Consider the following 21269-nt stretch of genomic DNA (forward strand, 5'->3'; position numbering starts at 1 on the left):
CTGGCCGGCTTGTAGTGCTCCACCAGGAAGTCGTACCGGGCGTCGGGCACCGGCACGCGACGTGCCTGAAAGAAGCACCAGGTTAGACGCACCCAGAGAGCGGGCAGACCGGGCCGGGTTAGTTGCACCGCACTTTTTGGCCGCACAAGCGGGGCTGGACACACCAAGAGCCGTGTCGCATGCGTCACGCCACGCTACAGACGCCGAGCCCACAACTGCAGAACTAGGCCGGACACGTCCATGTGTGACACATCTGAGACACCGGTGTGTCTCAGAGGTGTCACAGACGCCAGGTCAGGTAGCAAAGCACACAAGCCGGGACGACAGTCACGTGCACCACGACACAAGCGGTCACGGCGGACGTCAGCCTCGACCAAGGCCGCTGGCACGCACGCCCATGGTGTCAGCGCATCACCCAAGTGCATGGTGACCGAAACAGGCCAAACCAATTCATTACAATCTGTCACGAAATATCGATACCACTCCAACATAATGTACAGTACCACTCGATGATGCAATTACTGAAAATACAAAAGGCTTGCAGCAAGCCATAAATGCACTATTGTGCCGGGCCAACAAAGACCAAATACCGGTAATAGCCTAACTCATTTTGCCACCGACGACCTGATTAAATATAGACATAGCAGATTGAATGGCCTGGACTTATCCTAATTGAATCAATTGTATTTCGACAGATTGAGTTAGGACACATTTACTTATAAGTGATCGCCACAGGCAGGCACATGCGTCCTAGATATGCCACAAGCGGGCACACGCACCCTAGGTACGCCACACGCGGGCATACGCGCCCTAGATACGCCACACGTGGGCACACGCGCCCTAGGTACGCCACACGTGGGCACATGCGCCCTAGATACGCCACACGCGGGCACACGCGCCCTAGATACGCCACACGTGGGCACATGCGCCCTAGATATGTTACACGCGGGCACGCGCCCTGAACGTCTGAAACCAATTTTTAATTAATGTACACTAAGTCTCTTTTAGATTTAAGTACGTGATGCATGTATGAACTATATTTCTGCTGTCCAAAGAAAAAAACCCACATGTTCATTTTCCGCAACTGTACGTTTTTTACGCCATTTGATTCGTCTTCTCAAGCTGAATTCAGTTATTAACCATTAGTTGAAATCTTCACAATTTTGTCTTTAAATGAAAGGGCTACATACCATTTTGCAAACGTTTTAACTGATGGTTCAAGTAACCGAATTCACCCTGACAAGGGGAATCAAATGACAAAAAAAAAACGCAAAATGGCCAAAAACGAACAGGTTTTACCTTTGAATGAAACATTTACCTCATTCAAATTGCCTATTCAGCGCAGGTTCCACAACAGCATTCTTGCTAAGTTGAACTTACTGTTGGTCTCACAAAACATGCTGAGTTTCTACAATAATCATTAGGTATGTGGCACGCATTGTTACTTCACGTTCGAAGGCCTTGCGGTAAGCGCCAAACAATTGCTCCAAAAAACGCATAAATTACAAAGCTGCTTGGGTGTACTATTCATGCCCACTTTACAAGATATTTGATATGCTGCCAACTGAAAACCATTACGCTTTCAAAAACAGTCTATCCGGCAAACGCCCAAATTTTTATGTGACCAACCGAAAGTCGAATCAATTCACACCAGTTCTCAGCCCAGCATTTTGTCTTTCTCAGATTAATATCACTGGAAAATACCCGCTGAAATATAAAATAATAATTAATACCATACTCCCGCGGAAAGTAAGCGCAAAATACCCTTTTTGGCGCAGCCATTTTTGCTGGACAGAGAATAACGCATTGATTTCATTCAAATTTTACTAATGAATGAACCCAACGGAACGAACGGCACTGCACATCATGCTCGGAAGTTAAAAAAAAATGTTCTTCACGTCGAAACTTTTGAGCAAAAAATTACCTTATTGACGTCATAAGTGACACTGATATTATCCTCTACGGCACGGAGCATGACCTCCCAGCGACGGTCGGCACATGCGCAGGTCAGGTGCGCATGACGGGGGGAGGGGAGGGGATGAGGTGCCGACCTCTGTGTGCCCGCCCCCTGTCATCGGGCCGGACAGTGAGCGGCGAGTGAGGGGCAGACCGAGCTGCCGGCGGGCGCCGCCCGACAGCCGGCTCCCACCATCACCGCTGCCGCCGGCGTTCCGGCTGGCGGCGCCGGCGGCGTCACCGCCCGCAGCCCGCCCGCTGCGGCTCGATTGACTGCCTGCTACCCAGTGTCAGCCAGACCGGAGAGGGCCAAGCCTAGTCAACATAGTCAACATAGGAAGTTGGACCAGATGGGCTTTCAGCATCGAAGCAATTTGATTCGGTTCGTCAATTAAAAATAAGCGGGTTGGTACCGCTGAAATGTTTATCACGAAGTAGTGAACTATACAACATGTAAATCAGCAGAGCAAAGCAGCGGCACCAGTAAATGAGACCTGACCTTGCCCTGGGTTGAACAACGGAAGAGTTCTGAGAACCTCGCCCGTTCGTTTGGTGCCGGTTCGGTTGTAAAGCTCTGCGACCAGCATTCCAGCCGCTAGAAGGCTCTGACGTCATCCCAGGACCATCGGTGTGACAGGTGTCCGATCACCGACACCGGGCGAGAAAGGCCGCGGCTATTGCTTACCATCTGATTTGTTTCCCTCCCCGATCACCGACACCGGGCAAGATAGACCACGGCTACTACCATTTGATTTGTTTCCCTCCCCGATCACCCACACCGGGCGAGATAGACCACGGCTACTACCATTTGATTTGTTTCCCTCCCCGATCACCCACACCGGGCGAGAAAGACCGCGGCTATCGGTTACCATCTGATTTGTTTCCCTCCCCGATCACCGACACCGGGCGAGGAAGACCGCGACTATCGGTTACCATTGGATTTGTTTCCCTTCCCGATCACCCACACCGGGCGAGATAGACCACGGCTACTGACTACCATTTGATTTGTTTCCCTCCCCGATCACCCACACCGGGCGAGATCGACCGCGGCTATTGGTTACCATTTGATTTGTTTCCCTCGCCGATCACCCATGCCGGGCAAGATAGACCGCGGCTATTTGATACCATTTGATTTGTTTCCCTCCGACGATCATCGACACCGGGCGAGATAGACCACGGCTATTGGTTACCATTTGATTTGTTTCCCTCGCCGATCACCCACACCGGGCAAGATAGACCGCGGCTATTTGATGCCATTTGATTTGTTTCCCTCCGACGATCATCGACTCCGGGCGAGATAGACCACGGCTATTGGTTACCATTTGATTTGTTTCCCTCCGACGACGAGGTCCTGGGAAACAAATGGAAGGCTCTTCACTGCCACCACCGGGTCATGGGTGGCGAAGCACCGCAAGCGGTGCCCTGTTAAAGGAACGAAGCCTTCTGAAATGTGGTTTTGAATCACCCATGTAGAACGCTGCGGCATACGCTCCGAATTCAAATCCTCTCACGATTGTTGATTTCTATGATTCTGGCTGTCAGCCGTTACCATCGCCGTGGTCCTTGTAGACATGGCTTGGGTTGCGATATGGGTCGAATACGGGGTAACCTGTTTATTCATCTATATTGCAGTTATATATTATAAACATCGCAAACGAATTGCAACGAAACAACGCGAACAGCCGATAATACACCGAAATAACCGTTTTTAAAAAACGGCCTGCCATCCGTTGACAATCCGTCACACAACAGGGGCGCAGCTAGTCCTGGTAAGGAGGGGACACGGGGTTAACTCATATCCCCAAAATACCGGAAATGGCCCACTTGAATGGGTCAGTAAACTAAAGGAGCCAGCGGGTTTTTTTAGGTTCTACAGAGAGATATCGACAATCCCGTGAATAGGTTGTAGCCCGAGATGGCGTCGAAATATTGTATGAACATGGCCAACTCATGTCCGTCTGCAGCCGTTCAACCTACGTTCAGAACTGAGTGTTGAAAAGGCCACGTAAGATAATTATGAATATGCACGCTCATAAGTCTTAGAAATAAAACCCGTCGTAATGCGTTGCAGTCTCCGCAGGCCGCGCGGCGTCCGCCTCATAGTGTTCTTTGACTCATGGGTCCCGACCAAAGTAAATCGCGAGCCCCAGCCTTGTTCCTCTTAGGAAAATGGTCCCTCAAGCTCAGACGGACACGGAGCCAACTGTTCATTACAGGTGGTCCCTGACCGACAGAGAGGGCCCGGTCAACTCAAGGGCTGCCAGGTAGCAATGTCTCCGTGTGTTTGAAACGTGCCTGCTTGGGAACTGGGTCCCAGAGCCGGGTTCAAACGTGCCTGATTGGGAACTGGGTCCCAGAGCCAGGCTCGGACGTGCCTGCTTGGGAACTGGGTCCCAGAGCCGGGCTCAGACGTGCCTGATTGGGAACTGGGTCCCAGAGCCGGGCTCAGACGTGCTTGATTGGGAACTAGGTCCCAGAGCCGGGCTCAGACGTGCCTGCTTGGGAACTGGGTCCCAGGGCCGGGCTCAGACCGGCACAGAGCCGACTGTTTGGCACAGGTGGTGCCTGACCGACACAGAGGCGTTCATCGACCCAGGGGCCTCTGATTAGCAGAAAGGACCCTCTAACTAGTGTTTGAGTCCGGCCCTGCGGTCCTCAAATCGGGTCATTAATCGTCTATCCCGGGGGTCCTTTGCAGCCCCTCTTCACGCTCATCGAACAGTGGCCCTGGCCAATTCGGGATTCCTTGCTAACTCAGGACCGCTGGTAAGCGTTCTGACCACTGACCAACACAGGGGCCTGTCACTGGCTCAGGAACCCCGACCAATGCAAATCGCGGGCGCCAGTTTTGTCCCTATTTGGGTTATAGGCCCTCAGACCCAGACCGACAAAAAAGCGATTGCTTGGTTCTGATGGTCCCTGGCCAACACAGAAGTCCTCATAGTCTCAGGAACCCCAATCAGCGCAATTTGAGGGCACGGCCCTGCGGTCCGGGACGCCTTAATACGACCTCCGACCAGCCGTTCGAGTCCTTGATCGTTTATCCCGAGGAGTCCTTCGGGCGCCTCGGGACCTAAGCGGAAGGGGGGGGGGGCGCAATTGTCATTTGCATCCCCTGCCTACGTCACCGATTCACGCGAATTCAAATGGAAAGAGCAAACAGCCAGCAAAAAAGAAGACGCCATACGAATCAGACGGGGCAAGCTACGTAGTGATCGGAGAGCTTGTAAACATCCACCAGGGAGACAAGACACCAGGTGACAGTGCGTCGACCGCTTGCTGTACCTTTTCTTGCGAGCAACTTCTGAACTGTTCTTAGCATAACGGTGAATTTTTTGAGACTTGGTTTACATGTTTGCAAGCTTATTGAAACGGAGGAGTATCATTAACTAACATCTTTCGTTGGTCATATGTCATCACCTCAATGTCAAAGGTAATGCATGTCACTTTCCCACATCGCATGCATGGACGTGAAGGCGATACACAAAAGCAGATACGAAGAAAATAGCCAGAGCTAAACATGATAACCGGGAGAAGCAGCCAGGACACAGGATATGCCCCTGAAGGGTATGCCCGGACAGCATATAGCGTCCCAACTTAGCGATTACTCCGGCAGTGTTTATCAACACCTACCGGGTTCTTCGACTTAATACGATCCCGTTGAGTGATTGAGTGACTGAGTGACAATGACAGCGACGTGTATAGCAAATGGGTCATTCACTTCTTACGAAACACCAACCTTTCTGATGAATAACGAAACTGGTTACCTATTTTACTTCACGACGACTGGAGGAAGACGATTGAGATCAATGAGACCCCTACAACCAGCGTAAAGCCAGAGCCGGTATGATGACGTCACGCAGTCACATCGTGGGCCGGCGCAGGAGCGATCAGCGGCCGCAGTCGATCCTAGGCACGGCCGACTTTGGCCCGCCCGGCAGCTGGCAGCAGCGACGGACGCTAGGCGACGGCGAACGCCGGGGAAGCGGCGCGCCGCGGGGGCCGGGGCGGCGGTCGACGGGCCGGGGCGGAGAGCGGCGCGGATCTTCGAGAGGCGGCGGCGCGCCTCCCCGCACGCGGCGCCGCTGCGTCGACTCGGGACACGCGGCGACACGGCGACACCGGGCCACCGCCGGCGACACGGGCGGTGACACTGCACACGGGGACGCGCCGCGGCCGCGGCCGGCGCCGCACTCTCGCCGCTGGCCGACAACTGTCCGTCGGACGCGAGCGGCGCCCGCCCGGCCGAGACAATCGGCAACAAATTGCTGCTCCTGGCCCCGGCAAGACGCGGCCAAATGCGTACGTGTCGCCGACTTCCTCGTCATTGGCCGGCGGGTAATGACGGCGGTGGCCGCGGATAAATCATACGCCGCAAGTGTAGCGCGTCCGGTGTAATGACACGGCCGCGGTCGACGAGCCGGTGGGGCCGGCGGCTGGGGACAGTGGGGGAGGGGGGGGGGGGGGGCGGGGCGCCGGACGTCCGCATACCACGTGCCACCCCGTCCCGCAGTGCCAGCGGTGCCGGTCAGCCACACATCGGTCACAGCACAGATCAGGGCTGATGGCCCGGGTGCAGTTGCTGCCGGGCGCTGTTCACCGGCGGACATTGTACAGGAGGGGCGGGGGGGGGGGGGGGGATACCGTGACATGACACTATCGGCCAAGGTCATGCTTGGATGGCTGCCATCTTCAGCAAGGAGCGCTGTATGCCTACACTTGTGGTCTGGATGCACGATGATCTACCAGACATAATCCAGATGACAGGTGTCACTGCTTCTCTCTTCGCCATGAATCGTACACAGCGATAGCAGAGCCTGGAGTATTGGTCCTGACAGGAGGAGATCGGGGTTCGATTCCCTGGGGCCACTGTTTAAAAAAAAAACGCCACCGTCTGCAAAAAAGGACGACACCGAAAAAGAGTGGCACCCCGCCGAATGTTAGAAAAAAGACGCGACGGTGAATCTGCCTTTTTCTTATGATGGCTTTTTCCTTCTTCTACTGACGTTTGTCGCACAGAAAGCTCAGTTGCGCATTGTGCACCGGAGCAAAGAACCTTGCACGAGTTTGTGGGTTAACCAGGAATTGTAAGATTGGGTGAATATTGCAGTAATCTTAGATACATATTTCGCTAAATATCTGACACATATTGTAAACCGAACCGAAATCTTAAGCAATAAAATTGTGTCTTACAAGTAACCCCTATTCAGTTGAACTACCACGAACCCTCGTTGAAACTGTTTTGGAAGGAGCTCACTGTGAAATGCAGTGTCATAACCGAACACCTGAGCGGAAATTGTGAGAAAATCTGCAATTTGATAGTCCCGCGGGCTGCGCACGTGCGGAATCACACTTATTTGACATGTTATGTGAATCAGGTGCTTGAAATGGGTGTGATCACTGGCGGTGCGTGCCCGGGGCTTGCATTGATCATGATGTGGTGGGGAGTGTGCGTGTGAGGTTTGCACTACTGAGAAATAACATTGTTTTTGTATTATTTAAGTCTAATGGCTACCAGTAAAATGTGATATATTGATATCTGCCTCTATCGTTATGCTTGCATTTGAATATAACAAGGTAGCGAAGCCAGCAAACCATAAGAAACACTACTATTTCCTATGCTGCATGAATGCACAAAAGCAATTGTCATTTCATTAGGATCTTGCCAGTATGTTGAGCCTATTCAGGCATTACAGCATGTAATAAATCCACTGCATTCCATCATATTCGCAATTCATGCTGGCAGTAGGGGCAGGTCTGTTCGGCTCATTAATGCACATGCTTTGTAAAAGTTTGCATGATACGGCTTTGCACAAAGCTTTTGAGTACTTTCCACACAAACTGGGTACCTCGGTGCCTCCAGCATCTTGAATGTGCTTACATTACCAATGAGATTCATGATCAGGTCATAATAAGTTAGTCGACGAATTGACGACGATAACAACATCGAGCAACGCCCAACAGACAGGACCTCAAGACTTTTCTGCTCCATATGAAATAAATGAAATGAATACCGATCAGCCCCTGCCCCTCCCCCCCCCCCCCTTCATCCGCGTTCACCAGCGTCACAACGTAGCAGGACACCACTCTGCACAGGCAGGACAGGAGCGCAGCCATGTCCTCGGCTCAGACACGTCCGAGGAGCCGGAATGATGAGATCGCTGAGTACGGTAGCCGGTTGGTTCGGGTCCGTCCGTCAGGAGCACACTCGCAAACGGTTCAAGTCGCCGTTTGTCCAACACATCATACTGCGATAATTCAGCAACCGGTCAGAAAGCATCAAAGAGTACAGGGCCCCTGCGTAACAAACCAAAGGGTCCATCAAATGTCGTGTAACAGTAACGCGCTATAAATCACCTTCAGCGATTTCCTCAGCTATGACTCCAGCCAACATTTGCAAACGCATTGGTAAAACGATGGCTAAGGCATCTGTTTACGTGTTGTTTGGTTTAGGCCTCACTTTCGAGAAACAGTGCTGTCCATGGAAGCTAAATGAAAAAAATACCCGTATTTAAACACGCGGGGCTATTGTGTCGAGTGTCATGTCAGACAAGCGTGGTTCGAAACTTTTGATCAGCATGGCTTTCGACGTTTGGCAAGCAACCAATCAGCTTCTCAGCCCGTAATAACGCCGGCATATCGTCAATTAAAGAACCAGCCAGTACAACGCGTCGGCATGTAACCAATCAAAGAACCAGCCGGTGATAATGCGTCGGCTGGTAGTCAATCACGGAAAATCCGGTGATGACGCGCCGGCATGAAGCTAATCAAAGAACTATCCGGTGATAACGCGTCGGCATGTAGCCAGTCAAAAAATTAACCAGTGATAACGCGTCGACATTTAGCCAATCAAAAAACCAGCCGGTGATAACCCGTCGCATGTAGCCGATCAAAGAACCAGCGTGCGAAACACGCTAGGTCTAAGACTCAATACGCCGCAATGATGACTTTCCAAATTGCTATGAGGACGCCAGCATGGTGTTTATATCACACTTTCCAGCCCTTGTCTACAGGAACCCTTAAATCTACGTTAAATAAAGGGCAGGCTTTGATCGCGATGATTTATTGTGTGCCGTCATAAAAAATTTACATCATTTTCATTAAGTTCGCCATTCAGATGTCTGCTGCTCCTCATCTATAACCCCATATGGAAATCACTGGACGCCTATGTTTTGTGACGCGTATCGATGCTCAAACATTTCAGCTTTTAATTGGTGGAAGAATTCTGTGAAGATTGCTACTTCAAATCGCAAATTTGAGTTCTCGCGAAAAAATTCAAGAAAGCCATCTGAACAATTTGAATCGGATACGTCTCAGCTCGGCACGAGCGTGTGCAGTTCAATCGAGCCTTTATTAGGCCAGTCTCTCTTTACCGGCCCATTTTCGATATTCACCCACCCAAATGACATCTACACCAATTGTTACAAATCATCGCAAGTGACAAAGGCTTACAAGTCGCGATGCATAAAACAAACAACGGTCCCAAACACGACAGCACTAGTCAATTCAAGTATACTTATTCTCATTCGGGTCGATGGTGCAGAAGGGGAAGTTCTCCGCCTGCGCTTGCGACTTGGTGAGGACATTGAAGAAGGACGACTTGCCGACGTTCGGCAGGCCGACGATGCCGACTTTGAGGTTGGTGCCCACGCGCCCGATCAGCGCCTTCTTCTCGGACGGGAGAGCTTTCTTCGGAGGCATGGTGACAGTGAACTGAGACTCTGCAGAATATGTCAAGATTTGTCAGAAACAAGGAATCAAGCAATATGTGCAAGCACAGGAACATGGTGTGTAAATATGAATTTGAGCCATCTGCCTGCAATTTAGCATCCATTCATAAAATCATACAAAGAAGGGACACAACAACATGATGATGCCCACATGGCACATTGGGGCCTTCTTCTTGACTCATTACATGCTCTTATGTAAGTGGATGAACCCCATAAGAAGTGATGAAGTGTGGTGATAGTGACAGGTAAACATGGTGAGCATAATGCCAGTCCCCTATATCAGTCATAGCACACTCTTTCCAACCTAGAACTGTGGCAGGGTTTGAGCTTGAGTCACTGAACACACTTCCTTTTTGTCTTTGGCCAGGTCAGCACTGCATCACAGATTACCCATCTGGGCAATAGATCTAGAGTGGCATGGTATAATTGCATGGTTTTTCTCTATTGTTGGTAATGATTATATACATATATATATATATATATACATATATATATATATATATATATATATATATATATATAAGCTTTTGGGCCAAATCATGTGCATTGGCACTGGCTCTGTGTAATTTGCTAGTTCTGAGAAAACTGGATTTGGCACACTGATCATGAGACACACATGTCACATCAGTCTACTATGCAGTAGGGACTGATGAAGAACTGGCCCACTGGCAGGATCTATATGCATAATAATTATTATGGTTGAGGTTAACAGTCACCTATTTCATATGTCTATTCACTGGTTGCCAGGTTCTTTTCATTCATTTGCACTTGCACTTTAAGAATAAGGCATCTAAATCCCCTAGTTCAATCTTTTACAACAAAATTGCTGAGGTAATCATGATGATATTGAGCCTGCTGTATGACAGCCAACTTCAGATAGATCACAAACATAACAGATACTGGCAATCTCCCCACATATTCATTGGCACCTGGCAGCTGAGCAGAACATTTGCAGATTAGACAACTGCTGTGCATCCATTGCTATTGAGCAATGGGTCATAACTGTAAGCTTCTAAGGCTGTGCCTAAGAATTCTTGGTATAAATTGCACAGAGGATTTTAACCATGCACATCATTGTGGCACAAGCCCTAAAATGTATTTGCACTAGCAGTGGTCAGTATTGGCATGCAAAAAATAGCAGTATTTGTGATTGATAAAATGCCTCAGTATAGCTTTCCATGTCTGGCTGGACCTTGCAACCACACACCCACACTGCTGCACATTGCCCAAGAGCATCTGGCTTACTGCCCTGCTAAAATAACATAATGTATCATTTTAAGGTGCAGTAATTCTGGCTCCTGTTGGGGATTAACTGCTGCCTTCTCTACCTCCTTATTTGGCCGTCAGAGAGATGTTCATGCATGATGGTCGGATACGATGTATTACTGCTTAGCAGCAGCAATCTGAACTGGCCAATACAAGACATCACAGAGGAACAGGTTGACTTGAGGGTAGCCCTATTTGAGACCAAAAAAGGACAATTTTTGAAGAAATAAAGGCATTGCAATAGAAGCTTTAGGCCGAAATGTACCAATATTTCACAATAACGTCCTCGTTTCATACTCATACAATGGCTAACACCCTAGGGCCAGCCACTATCCACAGGTTTACGTTAGCTACTGCAAGAAAAAATACACAGCCCTGTCAAGTACCATGTAAAATACTGAGCTGATTCGATTTAAGACAGTTCACAGCACTCTTAAATTAAATAAATCGCATACACACATCCACCTACACGTCTTTATCCAGATGCCGGCAACAGCGCCAGTTTTGTCTCGCCATGTGACAACGGAATCAAAAACAATACGTGGTATGTAAATCTTAGAGATCCACATTTTTCCTAGCCGCAAAACATGCTCTGTGAGCAATTCAGAAAATATATTCAATGATTATATTCTATTTGAGTAGCTCTTCTAGCAAAATACAAAAGCCAGCATTTTCCTCATAGCTCTGATTTGCAAAGAAAGAGAGAACAAAAACCTCAAGCTCTTATATCTTTGGAGCCTAATAATTATTTTCAGAAAATGTGAATTCCATTTATTTCCTGGGAACACTTAACAGTGATTGGTCTTTGATTCGACAAGTATTTCTACAATAGTTGAATGGATGAGGCGTGCCGACCTTGAGGTTTGGCGCGAACTTGTGGCGAGCATAAAGCTGGATGGCGCGTGAATGCCTTATGTAATGATAAGGACTGGAAGTGCAGCTTTCGTGGACGCGTCGGTCTCGGATCAAGGCCCTATAATAACTGTGGGTCGGCTCTGTGGTAAGGACATTGCTGTCGCGCTTTTTTGACAATTTGTTGTCAGTTTATGGTGGCGGTACAAGGCAACTTGGAGCGTCTTTTTGGCCCTCGGAACACGTGTGTTTGATGCGTGCAGTGGTTGCTGTGTTCTGGTGCGTGGTCAAGCATCTGCAGAGAGACCATCTTGCAAGCCGATAGTCTGGTGGTGGATAATCTGGCGGCGCCTAAATGATCAGGGGTGCATGACATGTCAATCATTCAGTGATCATAGGTGGTGAGCAATCAACTACCAAGACAGGTACACCTGCTTATGCTTGGCAACACATTATTCTAAGAGTAGTGTTCAGCCTGTTCCTAGAAAACAGTGACTGAAACTCAAGCTGTCCATCAATTTTGACATGCATATTAGGTCATGTTTCAGCCCTGTAACATAGTTTGTACTGAAATGTGGGCAGTATGCAATTGAGTATGACAATGTACTGTTCAAGTCATATCATTGTTTGATGCTTTACTTCTGTTTCAAAGGAACCTCCTCTGGTTATTCTCTGGCAAAATCATATTTTTCTCACCCTGTATGATATAGCCTCAAGGCAGACATGTTACGAGTGCACATTTATCCATATTTAAAAGCTGCAGCATGTGTAAGCTGAATTTTGTTGTAAACTTGGGCACCTGCACTTGAATGGTTGCTAGCCACACAAAATAGTTCAACTTATGCCAGCCAATATCAGTCCTTATAAGTGGCTGCTGACAGGACACCAACTCAGCAAAAGAAAGCTTAAGCTTCAAGTTTTTTATTGGTATTCACCTCCAGCTCCTTTGTGCATCTATATATCAATCTATTCTTGTTCCCATTTTTGATGTGGTTTGAATGGATTGCGTATGTGGATTCTTAGTGTCAATTGCTCTCACTAGGCTGTGCCAGTTGCATCCTGAACCCACCATCCAGGGTGTCAGACTCATTTTATTTTGATTACTTGCTCATTTTATTGATATGGCTTCCAAGGATTTTGTGTGTTACATAAGGCATGCTTGGTAACGTTGTCTTTCTTTACTGCGGTACAAATTGAAATTGTGATGTTAACTGTGCCAAACAACATAATTGTCCTGTTGTTAATGATTTAGAAGATGTGTGTTAAGTCAAAGTTGGTCCCATGACAAATTCTCATTATCAGTTCTTAGTTTTTTCTGGTAATGCTGCATTTGTCCCCATTTACTTTTTGTCCTTGTCTGCTTGGGGGTTGTCAAACAATTTGTTATCCACTCAGGTTGGTAGTACAATTGCTGTCAGACATCTAGCATTTGGCCTTAATGACAGAGGTAAAAGGGCACTGCCCTGCTAGCAAAAAGACACATTGACAAAATTGCAGTCTTGGTTGTATACATTAATCTATATTCATTTTGGTCATTTGTATGCATATCATTTGACCATCATTTCAGCTAAATGTTCATGTAAATGTGATCATGTTTAAGTTTTTTCAAATCTTGTTTTGATGACACTGTTAAAAAGGCTTGTTTTTTATTTTTTCTTTCTTCATTTATTTCAAGTTGCCTAAAGTTATGTGGTTTTCCTGCTAAAAGACCAGGACACCTGATTTTGCTGATGATGTCTTTTCAGTCAGTAGAAGTTCAGGCCACTACATTAATATTGAAACACAACTTTATAACTAGCTGTCCAATGCATGCCTAGGGCTGGAAGGCAGCTAACTTGTCTAACTAACAAAGTCTCTAATGACTAAGCTAACTAAGTCTCAAATGAAGAGTTTCTGGGTTGAAAACCAGACATCCTGTAGTGTAATTGGTCCAACACAACAGGCTGCCCAAACTCAGTAGAAAAATATCCCCTTTAGTGATTATGGATTTGAATAAACCTCTGGTCTCCGACCTCTGCACTTTTCGAGGGGCAGGCTGGTAGCCGGGATTCATCAGGCATCTATTAGTGATACTAATTACTGTAACCATGTCTCTTCAGGACTCGCCAATTATGCCTGGTTCGAGCACTCGTCGGGGCAAGCGTGAGGGGCGGGTCAGGCCACAGACCGCTTCAGAAAAGCCACTGGAGCTGGCCACCCACCGGCTGGGGGCGAAGTCGGGTGACGTGACGAAGTGCGAGCCGGAGGAGCCGGTGCCGGGCGAGTTGCGGGAGACCCCCAGCCTCCTGGTGAAGGACCAGGTGGGGGCCGATGGCTGGCAGGAGCGGCCGCCACAGACGTCGTTGTCTGGCTGCTCGCCGGCCGCTGCGGAGGCTGCGGGGGCTTGCTCTGGGTCGCCGCTCACCGGGCAGTGTGACCCGGCCGAGCCGGCCGAGGCGGCGCTGGGCCCGACCGGGCACGAGCTCGACCCCGACTGGGTCAGTGAGGAGGCGCGCCTGCGGGCCGAGACGGAGCGCGAGGAGCAACGCATGCGCCGCGAGGTGCGGCTCCGCAATGAGCACGAGCTACGCGAGGTGCGCTACAAGCGGCTGCTGCGTCTGCTTAACACCAGCCAGTTCTACGTCAACCACTTGGTCACCAAGATCGACGAGCAACACGAGAAGCTGAACGCGACGCTGGCGAAGAGCGCTGCGCGCTCCAGGAAGCGTCCGGCGGCCGAGGGTGCGCCGGAGACCGTGCGTCGGTCCAGCCGAGCAGGCGCCGGCAACAAGGAGAACGTTTCGGTCGAGCCGGCTACCAAGCGGCCGGCCCCGGCTCGTCGCGGGCGACCGCGCAAAGCGGCCCGTACCGACGACGGCGGTTCGTCCTCGTCGCAGCCGAGCTCGCAAGAGGAGCCGCAGGGGCAGGAGCAGGAGCCGCCGCGGCAGGCCGACGCTGAGCCAACGGAGGACGGCGGCCAGCCGCGCCTCTTGAGCGGCGGCACCCTGCGCGACTACCAGCTCGAGGGCTACAACTGGCTCAAGGTGATGTTCGAGAACGGCGTCAATTGCATACTGGGCGACGAGATGGGGCTGGGCAAGACGATCCAGTGCATCAGCCTGATCGCGTACCTGGTGGAGCAGTCGGTCGTGGGGCCATTCCTCGTGAGCGCGCCGCTCTCCACGCTGCCCAATTGGCTGTCCGAGTTCCGCCGCTTCTGTCCGGCGCTTCCCGTCGTGCTGTACCACGGTCCGGACCGCGAGCGTCTGCTCGCGGAGATCGGCCGCTTCCACCGCGTGGACGGCTGCCGCGTGCCCGTGCACCCCGTGGTGCTGACCACGTACGAGATGGTCATCCGCGACTCGCGCAAGTTGAGCCGCTTCCAGTGGCGCTACCTCATCATCGACGAGGGCCAGCGCATCAAGAACCACGAGTGCCAGCTGGTGCGCGAGCTGCGCCGCTACTCGTCCGTCAACCGACTCCTGCTGACCGGCACGCCTCTGCAGAACAATCTGGCGGAGCTGTGGTCGCTGCTCAACTTCCTACTGCCCGAGATCTTCGACGATCTGGCCGTGTTCGAGTCCTGGTTCGACGTGGGCAGCATGGCGACGGACGAGGACGACGCCAAGATCGTGGAGCAGGAGCGCGAGAAGCAGGTGGTGTCGACGCTGCACAAGATCCTGACGCCGTTCCTGCTGCGCCGCGTCAAGCGCGACGTCGAGCTGCGGATACCGCCCAAGCGCGAGGTGCTCGTCTACTGCCCGATGGTGGACGATCAGGAGCGGCTGTATCGGGCGGCGGTCGACCGCTCCATCGCCAAGCTCATCGGCGAGCGCAACGGCGACGACGAGGACGAGCCAGTCGAGCTGGACGGGCGCGGCCGGCCGCGTCGCTCGTGCAAGGGAGACATCAGCTTCGAGTTCCTCTTCTCGGACGGCGCCGACGTGCTGGAGGACGAGTCGCGCTGGGAGGCCGGTCTGCAACTGTTGGAGGAGTCGCGTGCCGGTGTCCCGCGTTCCAAGAAGCCCAAGCATATGCGCATCCACTTGCCGATGCGGTCGATGATGATGTTGATGCGCCACCTTGTGAACCATCCGTTCCTTGTGGAGCACCCTATCGATCCGGAGACGAAGGAGTACCGGCTGGTGCCCGAGCTGGTGGAAAAGAGCGGCAAGCTGATGGTGCTGGACGCCATGGTGACGCGGCTGCGCGCCGCCGGCCACAAGATCCTCATCTTCTCGCAGTTCGTCATAATGCTGGACATCCTGGCTGATTTCCTGACGCTGCGTGGTCACGCGTTCGCGCGGCTGGATGGTGCCGACTCGATCGCGACGCGCCAGAAGAGCATCGACGCCTTCTCCTCCGACCCTGACCTCGGCGTCTTTATCATATCCACGCGCGCCGGCGGCCTGGGCATCAACCTTAGCGACGCCGACACCGTCATTATCTACGACAGCGACTGGAACCCGCAGCGGGACCTGCAGGCGCAGGACCGTGCTCACCGGATCGGTCAGACGCGACCGGTGGTGGTGTACCGGCTGGTCACCGGCGGCACCATCGACGAGCGCATCGTGGAGCGCGCCGCCGCTAAGCGGAAGCTGGAGAAGATGGTGATGCACACGGACAAGTTCAAGTCGGGCCGCCGGGAGCAGGTGAACTCGAGCCTGGCGCCGATCACGCCCGAGGAGCTGCTGGCGCTGCTGCGGCAGCAGCAGCACCAGCGCGTGGTGCGCGCCGGCGGCCAGGTGTTCAGCGAGGAGGAGCTGGACCAGCTGCTGGATCGCTCGGATATGCTGCAGGCCTGGTCCGGTCAGAAGGCTGAGCTCAAGCGACGCGAGACGACCGGAGTCTTCAAGGTGCTGGAGGAGGTGCAGGGTACGCTGTAGCCTCGGGCTGGGGTCACTGCCGTCGTGTGCAGGCGCCGGAGGTGTGAGCTGCGCGCGTGCCGGCCATAAGACGGGGGTCTGGTGCTGAGGGCGTGAAGATTACGGTACGCCGCTAGTGTTAGCCGGGCACGGTACAGGAGGAGGATGTCAACAGGGAGGTGGAGATTTGGGCACTGAAAATCGTGTACTGGCAGTGCGATGCGAGTGTCATAGTCGTGAGGGCACGTAGCGAGACATGTGATGTTCTTCCTTGTCTTAAAGCCGGATAACCCAGATTCTCGCGGCGGCTTAAGTAAATTTGTTTCGTGCATTCCGCAGTCTGAATCGCCATACTCGATCTCCGTTATGATGTGCGAGAAAGCCGCGCGCCTTCGACGGACGGTGTGGTCGGATTGCACCGTTGGTGAACAAACGCTCTTTCGTTTCACCGGCGCAGTGTTATTCCGCTGACATTCCGAGTGCCCTGGCATTTTGCTCCAGCGGTGGATTTTGTAAGAACTAGCCAAGGACATCTGTGGTTCGCGTTTGAAATGGCGTGTGTGACGCCTGTAGTACTTGACTAGGGCATAGAATAAATGCGTTTTCCATCACCATCTGAATGTGTGGTTTGATTTGAAGGTATTTGAAGCTGCCCGTTACGACCTCGACCTCCTATGACCATACGATTCCAGCTATCGTGTCTCATGACGTTGATACTCAAAAGGCTCAGCTACAATTGCTGCGATTTCGCGGTCTTGACGTGACGTGATTTAGATCCTAACTTGGGTGGCTGACTGAACCGCGAATTACGTGACGTGACTTTGAACCACGAATGACACACACGATCCATTTTGGCCTGTGATATAGGTATCTCGAATCCTGGGTTTGCATGACCTAAACGTGGACATCATTCAATCAGTCATGCGGCCTTGATCTAGAATGATTTTGGCAAAGGTCACGAACACCGTGAACAAGTGGACAATTACACTTTCTTAACCAAGCTAAATAATGAGGTGGCAAGTGGTGTTCATGGCTCATGGCATGAAATTTTATTCAAAAGAAGCATCAGAGTTGCAGGTGAATGTCATCATGACCCCTCGAGCGCCGTCACGCGCTCACTTCCGTCCCACAAGATACGCTGTCATCTTGGCCAGACTCGTGGGCGCTGTCCTGTCGCGGTGGACGTGGAGCAGTGCCAGGTGGGTGAGCGTAGTATGCCCGATAGTGTTTCGCGCTCACCCGATAATGTTCAGCGCTCACCTCACAGTGTTCTGCGCCCACCCCATAGTATTCCGCGCTCACCCCATAGTGTTACGCGCTCACCCCATAGCGTTCCGCGCTCACCCCGTAGCGTTCCGCGCTCACCCCACAGCGTTCCGCGCCCACCCTACAGCGTTCCGCGCTCACCCCATAGTGTTCCGCGCTCACCCCATAGTGTTAGCGCTCACCCCATAGCGTTCCGCGCTCACCCCATAGCGTTCCGCGCTCACCCCATAGCGTTCCGCGCTCACCCCACAGTGTTCCGCGCCCACCCCATAGCGTTCCACGTTCACCCGGCAGTGCTCCGCGCCTACTCGAAAGTGTTCCGCGCTCGCCCCATAGTGTTCTGCGCTCACCCGATATTGCTCCGCGCTCACCCGATAGTGTTCCGCGCACCCGACAGTGCTCCGCGCTCACCCGACAGTGTTCCGCGCCCACCCGACAGTGCTCCGCGCTCACGTTTTCAGCCGCCACACGCCTGAGAGCCCCACTCTGTCGACGCTTCAGTAGGCGGCGCATTGAGTTCCAGACTCACAAACTACTTCATTTTGCCGAGTATCTCTTGAGATGCCTCTCGTTCCGCCTGCTCCAGCGACGAAGCGTAACATGGTCGCTTGCTCTCCATTGCTAACAACTTGAGAACACAGATGCTGCGCTTTAAGCTTTTGATACGATGATGGCAGGTGTAGGTTGGGGATATCATCCAGAACTCCATTTGAAGCAGGAGTTCGCAGGAAAGCATTTTCGCGCGAAGCAACGAGTTTCACTTCGTCGCTGGTGAGGCGCTCACTAAGGCGTCGATCACGATGGGCAGGACGTCGACCATTGAGTAATGAGCTTTTGCCGGTGATAGGTGAACAGGTCCGCTGATGTTTTTCCGTCCTCGCCGATCCTGCCACGGGTGCCGGTCTTTCTCTTCCTGCAGTCGCTGAAACCCATCTGTATGTCATCCTTATCGCGGGCTTGATCTGAATGTTCACGTCGTTAGCCCTCATCCTGGTGAGCATGGTCTTCAGCAGACCGACGAGAGGCACAATGTCCCTGGATGTCAATTGAGCAACCTGGAGGGAGACAGCCACTTTAACGCAGACTGCGAAGAAATGACTGAGCGAAGATCTCGTGCAAAACACGGAGGGAAACGTAAGTGCTTGCATCGGAGATTTACGCTCTAGTTCGGTAATCTTTGCTCAAGATGGGCGCCGGATGATGTCTTTTTTCGAGGTTCTTAGCATGGCTTTGAGCGGTTTTAGTTTGCCGTTGCAGTCGTGCGTACCTTCCTCTGCCACTCCGGCGTCAAACTCTGCTCAATCTCTTGGCCATTGTAATGAAACCGCCTCAACGTTCACACGCGCAGTGTGTTTCCTTCGATGTTCAGCTCGTATTGAAAACAGTGCGGGGGCGAGAGAGGCTGCGACGCTGCACGCAGGCGGCAGCGGTTTATTTAGGGCCGAGGTCCCAAACCCATGCTTGTCAAATTTCTTCAAGTTTCGGCACCCGTGTATTTTAGGGTGTGATGCAGCTTTTTAAAAGCTGTGTGCCTCACTTTCTAAAAAAAAAACGGATTTTCACGGCTCACTCTAAACATGTCGCGGAGCTAGAGCATGGCTAGAACGGATGTGACGGGGGGGGGGGATGTCTGATCAGAGATGGGGGATTGAGCCGAGTGCAGAAGTCCCTCCGCCATTTCACGCGTTAACACAGACCTTAGTGAAAGCCGAAAATTCGTACCCCCTACTCATCTACCAGCCCACAAGTTTCAGTCTACAGCGAACTGGTTTGTGTTACTCGGCATTCAGGTCATGCACGTACTCTCAGGCACGGTTCCCTGCTCTGGTGTGGGGATCAGAGAGCCACTGCCTTCATTCTATCCGACAGCTGAAAGGAATTACATATCTGGCGAAACAAGGCGGGCATGGCGCATACAGGCAGTTCAGTTGCACTACAAATGTTAACAAATATGTGAGTTCATCCTTTAAATGTCGCCAACCCGCACCTTAACCTGCGCCCGGCCGGGGGAAAGTTGACTCTCCCCTCTCCCCCCCCCCCCCCCTGATTCTCCAGCCACATGAGAAAAACAAGGATACTTTTGTGAGAGTCTTGTCAAATCATGAAGAATGCACTCCGAAGTTTGAATCTTAGGTCAAATGGGAGGTCAACAGAGGTCATGAGAAGTCAAAAAGGGTCATCCTGGTAGTGCGATCAAGACCTATGTTAGCACGTCAAAACGGACAGTGAGGGCACGGAAATAAGTGTTAAACTGGATGGAGTCGATACCGATGGTTTTTGTTTCCCACAAATGTCAAGTCAGATCATGTTACCGCTCAAAATTGACCTACCAGAAGCGTACAAGAGCGATACTTTTCACGCTGTGCCTCTAAGTTTATTTTGTTAGGTGCACCTGTTAAGAAGGATTTCAAACGCAAAAATATTATTTTTAGGCTGACTTGAAGGTCGTCCAAGATGAAGTTAGGTCAAAACCCATCCGTATGAAAAAGTAGGTGCTAACCTGGTCTATGTGACCAGTACCATGTCGTATTTTTTCTGTGGTTAGAAATTGTGTGATGTACATCTACAGCACTCAAAGTCACATAGCTACCTTCGAATATGAACATTAAACATAGCCCCTTCGACGTTGTTTTTTTGTTTTTGTTTTTTAGAAGTTTTTTAGAGGTTGATCTATGATCTGACCTAGGGCACTGGTCTTGGTAGATCGAAGTCCCACATTGGCACGAAGGATGCCAAGTTGTTATATGAGCAAGCGCTGACACGTGTTGTTGCCAACGTTCGTTGTTGACCTGTGCTCGAAAAACCATCGGGCTCTCCGGTCGGGCCTGGGTTAAAGTGGCACAGTGTCTGGAAAAAAACAGCGTTTAGGGTGTGACAAGTTGACTGAACGCGGGCTGTGACCCCCTCCCCCCCCCCCCCCCTCCTCAATTGGTTTTGCGAAACCACACCTCACATCACACCTCCACACCACACCTCACATCACACCTCCACGCCGCATCTCACATCACATCACACCTCCACACCACACCACGCCTCATATCACACCTCACACCTCCCAATTTTAACTGTAACGGTCTCGAATGCCGCGTTTCGTCTACCCTTCGCATCGCATTCCCGGACAAAGGTTGCGGATTTCATGGCAACATCACGTGTTTGCGTGCGGATTTTTCCTTGAGCCCATTGACTCACAGGTAACCTGTGCTTCTGCCAGTTTGACACGGTACTGCGGTGCCCAGGTAGGAAAAATGATCTGCCACCCTCTACTCTGACTTCCTCGGACCTGATGATGCGTGCCTGACTTTTTCCGATTTAGTCCCAGCCTTTTAATTGGATGAATTTGTACACCAGTGATCTA

At 51.5% G+C, this 21269-nt stretch overlaps 2 protein-coding genes across 2 annotated transcripts; one reads left to right on the forward strand and one right to left on the reverse strand.

Annotated features, from left to right (window-relative positions):
- On the reverse strand, positions 1–10053 carry LOC119105701 (obg-like ATPase 1; the record flags this gene model as incomplete). The annotated part of the gene is given in 2 exon segments (XM_037229169.1): positions 1–61; positions 9477–10053. Coding segments are annotated over 2 exon segments (242 nt in total), but the record flags the coding sequence as incomplete, so codon positions are not given.
- A 1828-nt stretch (positions 10054–11881) lies between these two features.
- On the forward strand, positions 11882–17254 carry LOC119106428 (lymphocyte-specific helicase). Its single transcript, XM_037230072.1, has 2 exons — positions 11882–11952; positions 13904–17254. Exon 2 carries the CDS (start codon positions 13916–13918, stop codon positions 16667–16669), a length of 2754 nt encoding a protein of 917 aa, XP_037085967.1. The 5' UTR covers positions 11882–11952; positions 13904–13915; the 3' UTR covers positions 16670–17254.
- Positions 17255–21269: the final 4015 nt, after the last annotated feature.

The sequence above is a fragment of the Pollicipes pollicipes genome, unplaced genomic scaffold (genome assembly GCF_011947565.3).
Source record: "Pollicipes pollicipes isolate AB1234 unplaced genomic scaffold, Ppol_2.1 Scaffold_6138;HRSCAF=7277_pilon_pilon_pilon, whole genome shotgun sequence".
NCBI lineage: Eukaryota > Metazoa > Arthropoda > Thecostraca > Pollicipedomorpha > Pollicipedidae > Pollicipes > Pollicipes pollicipes.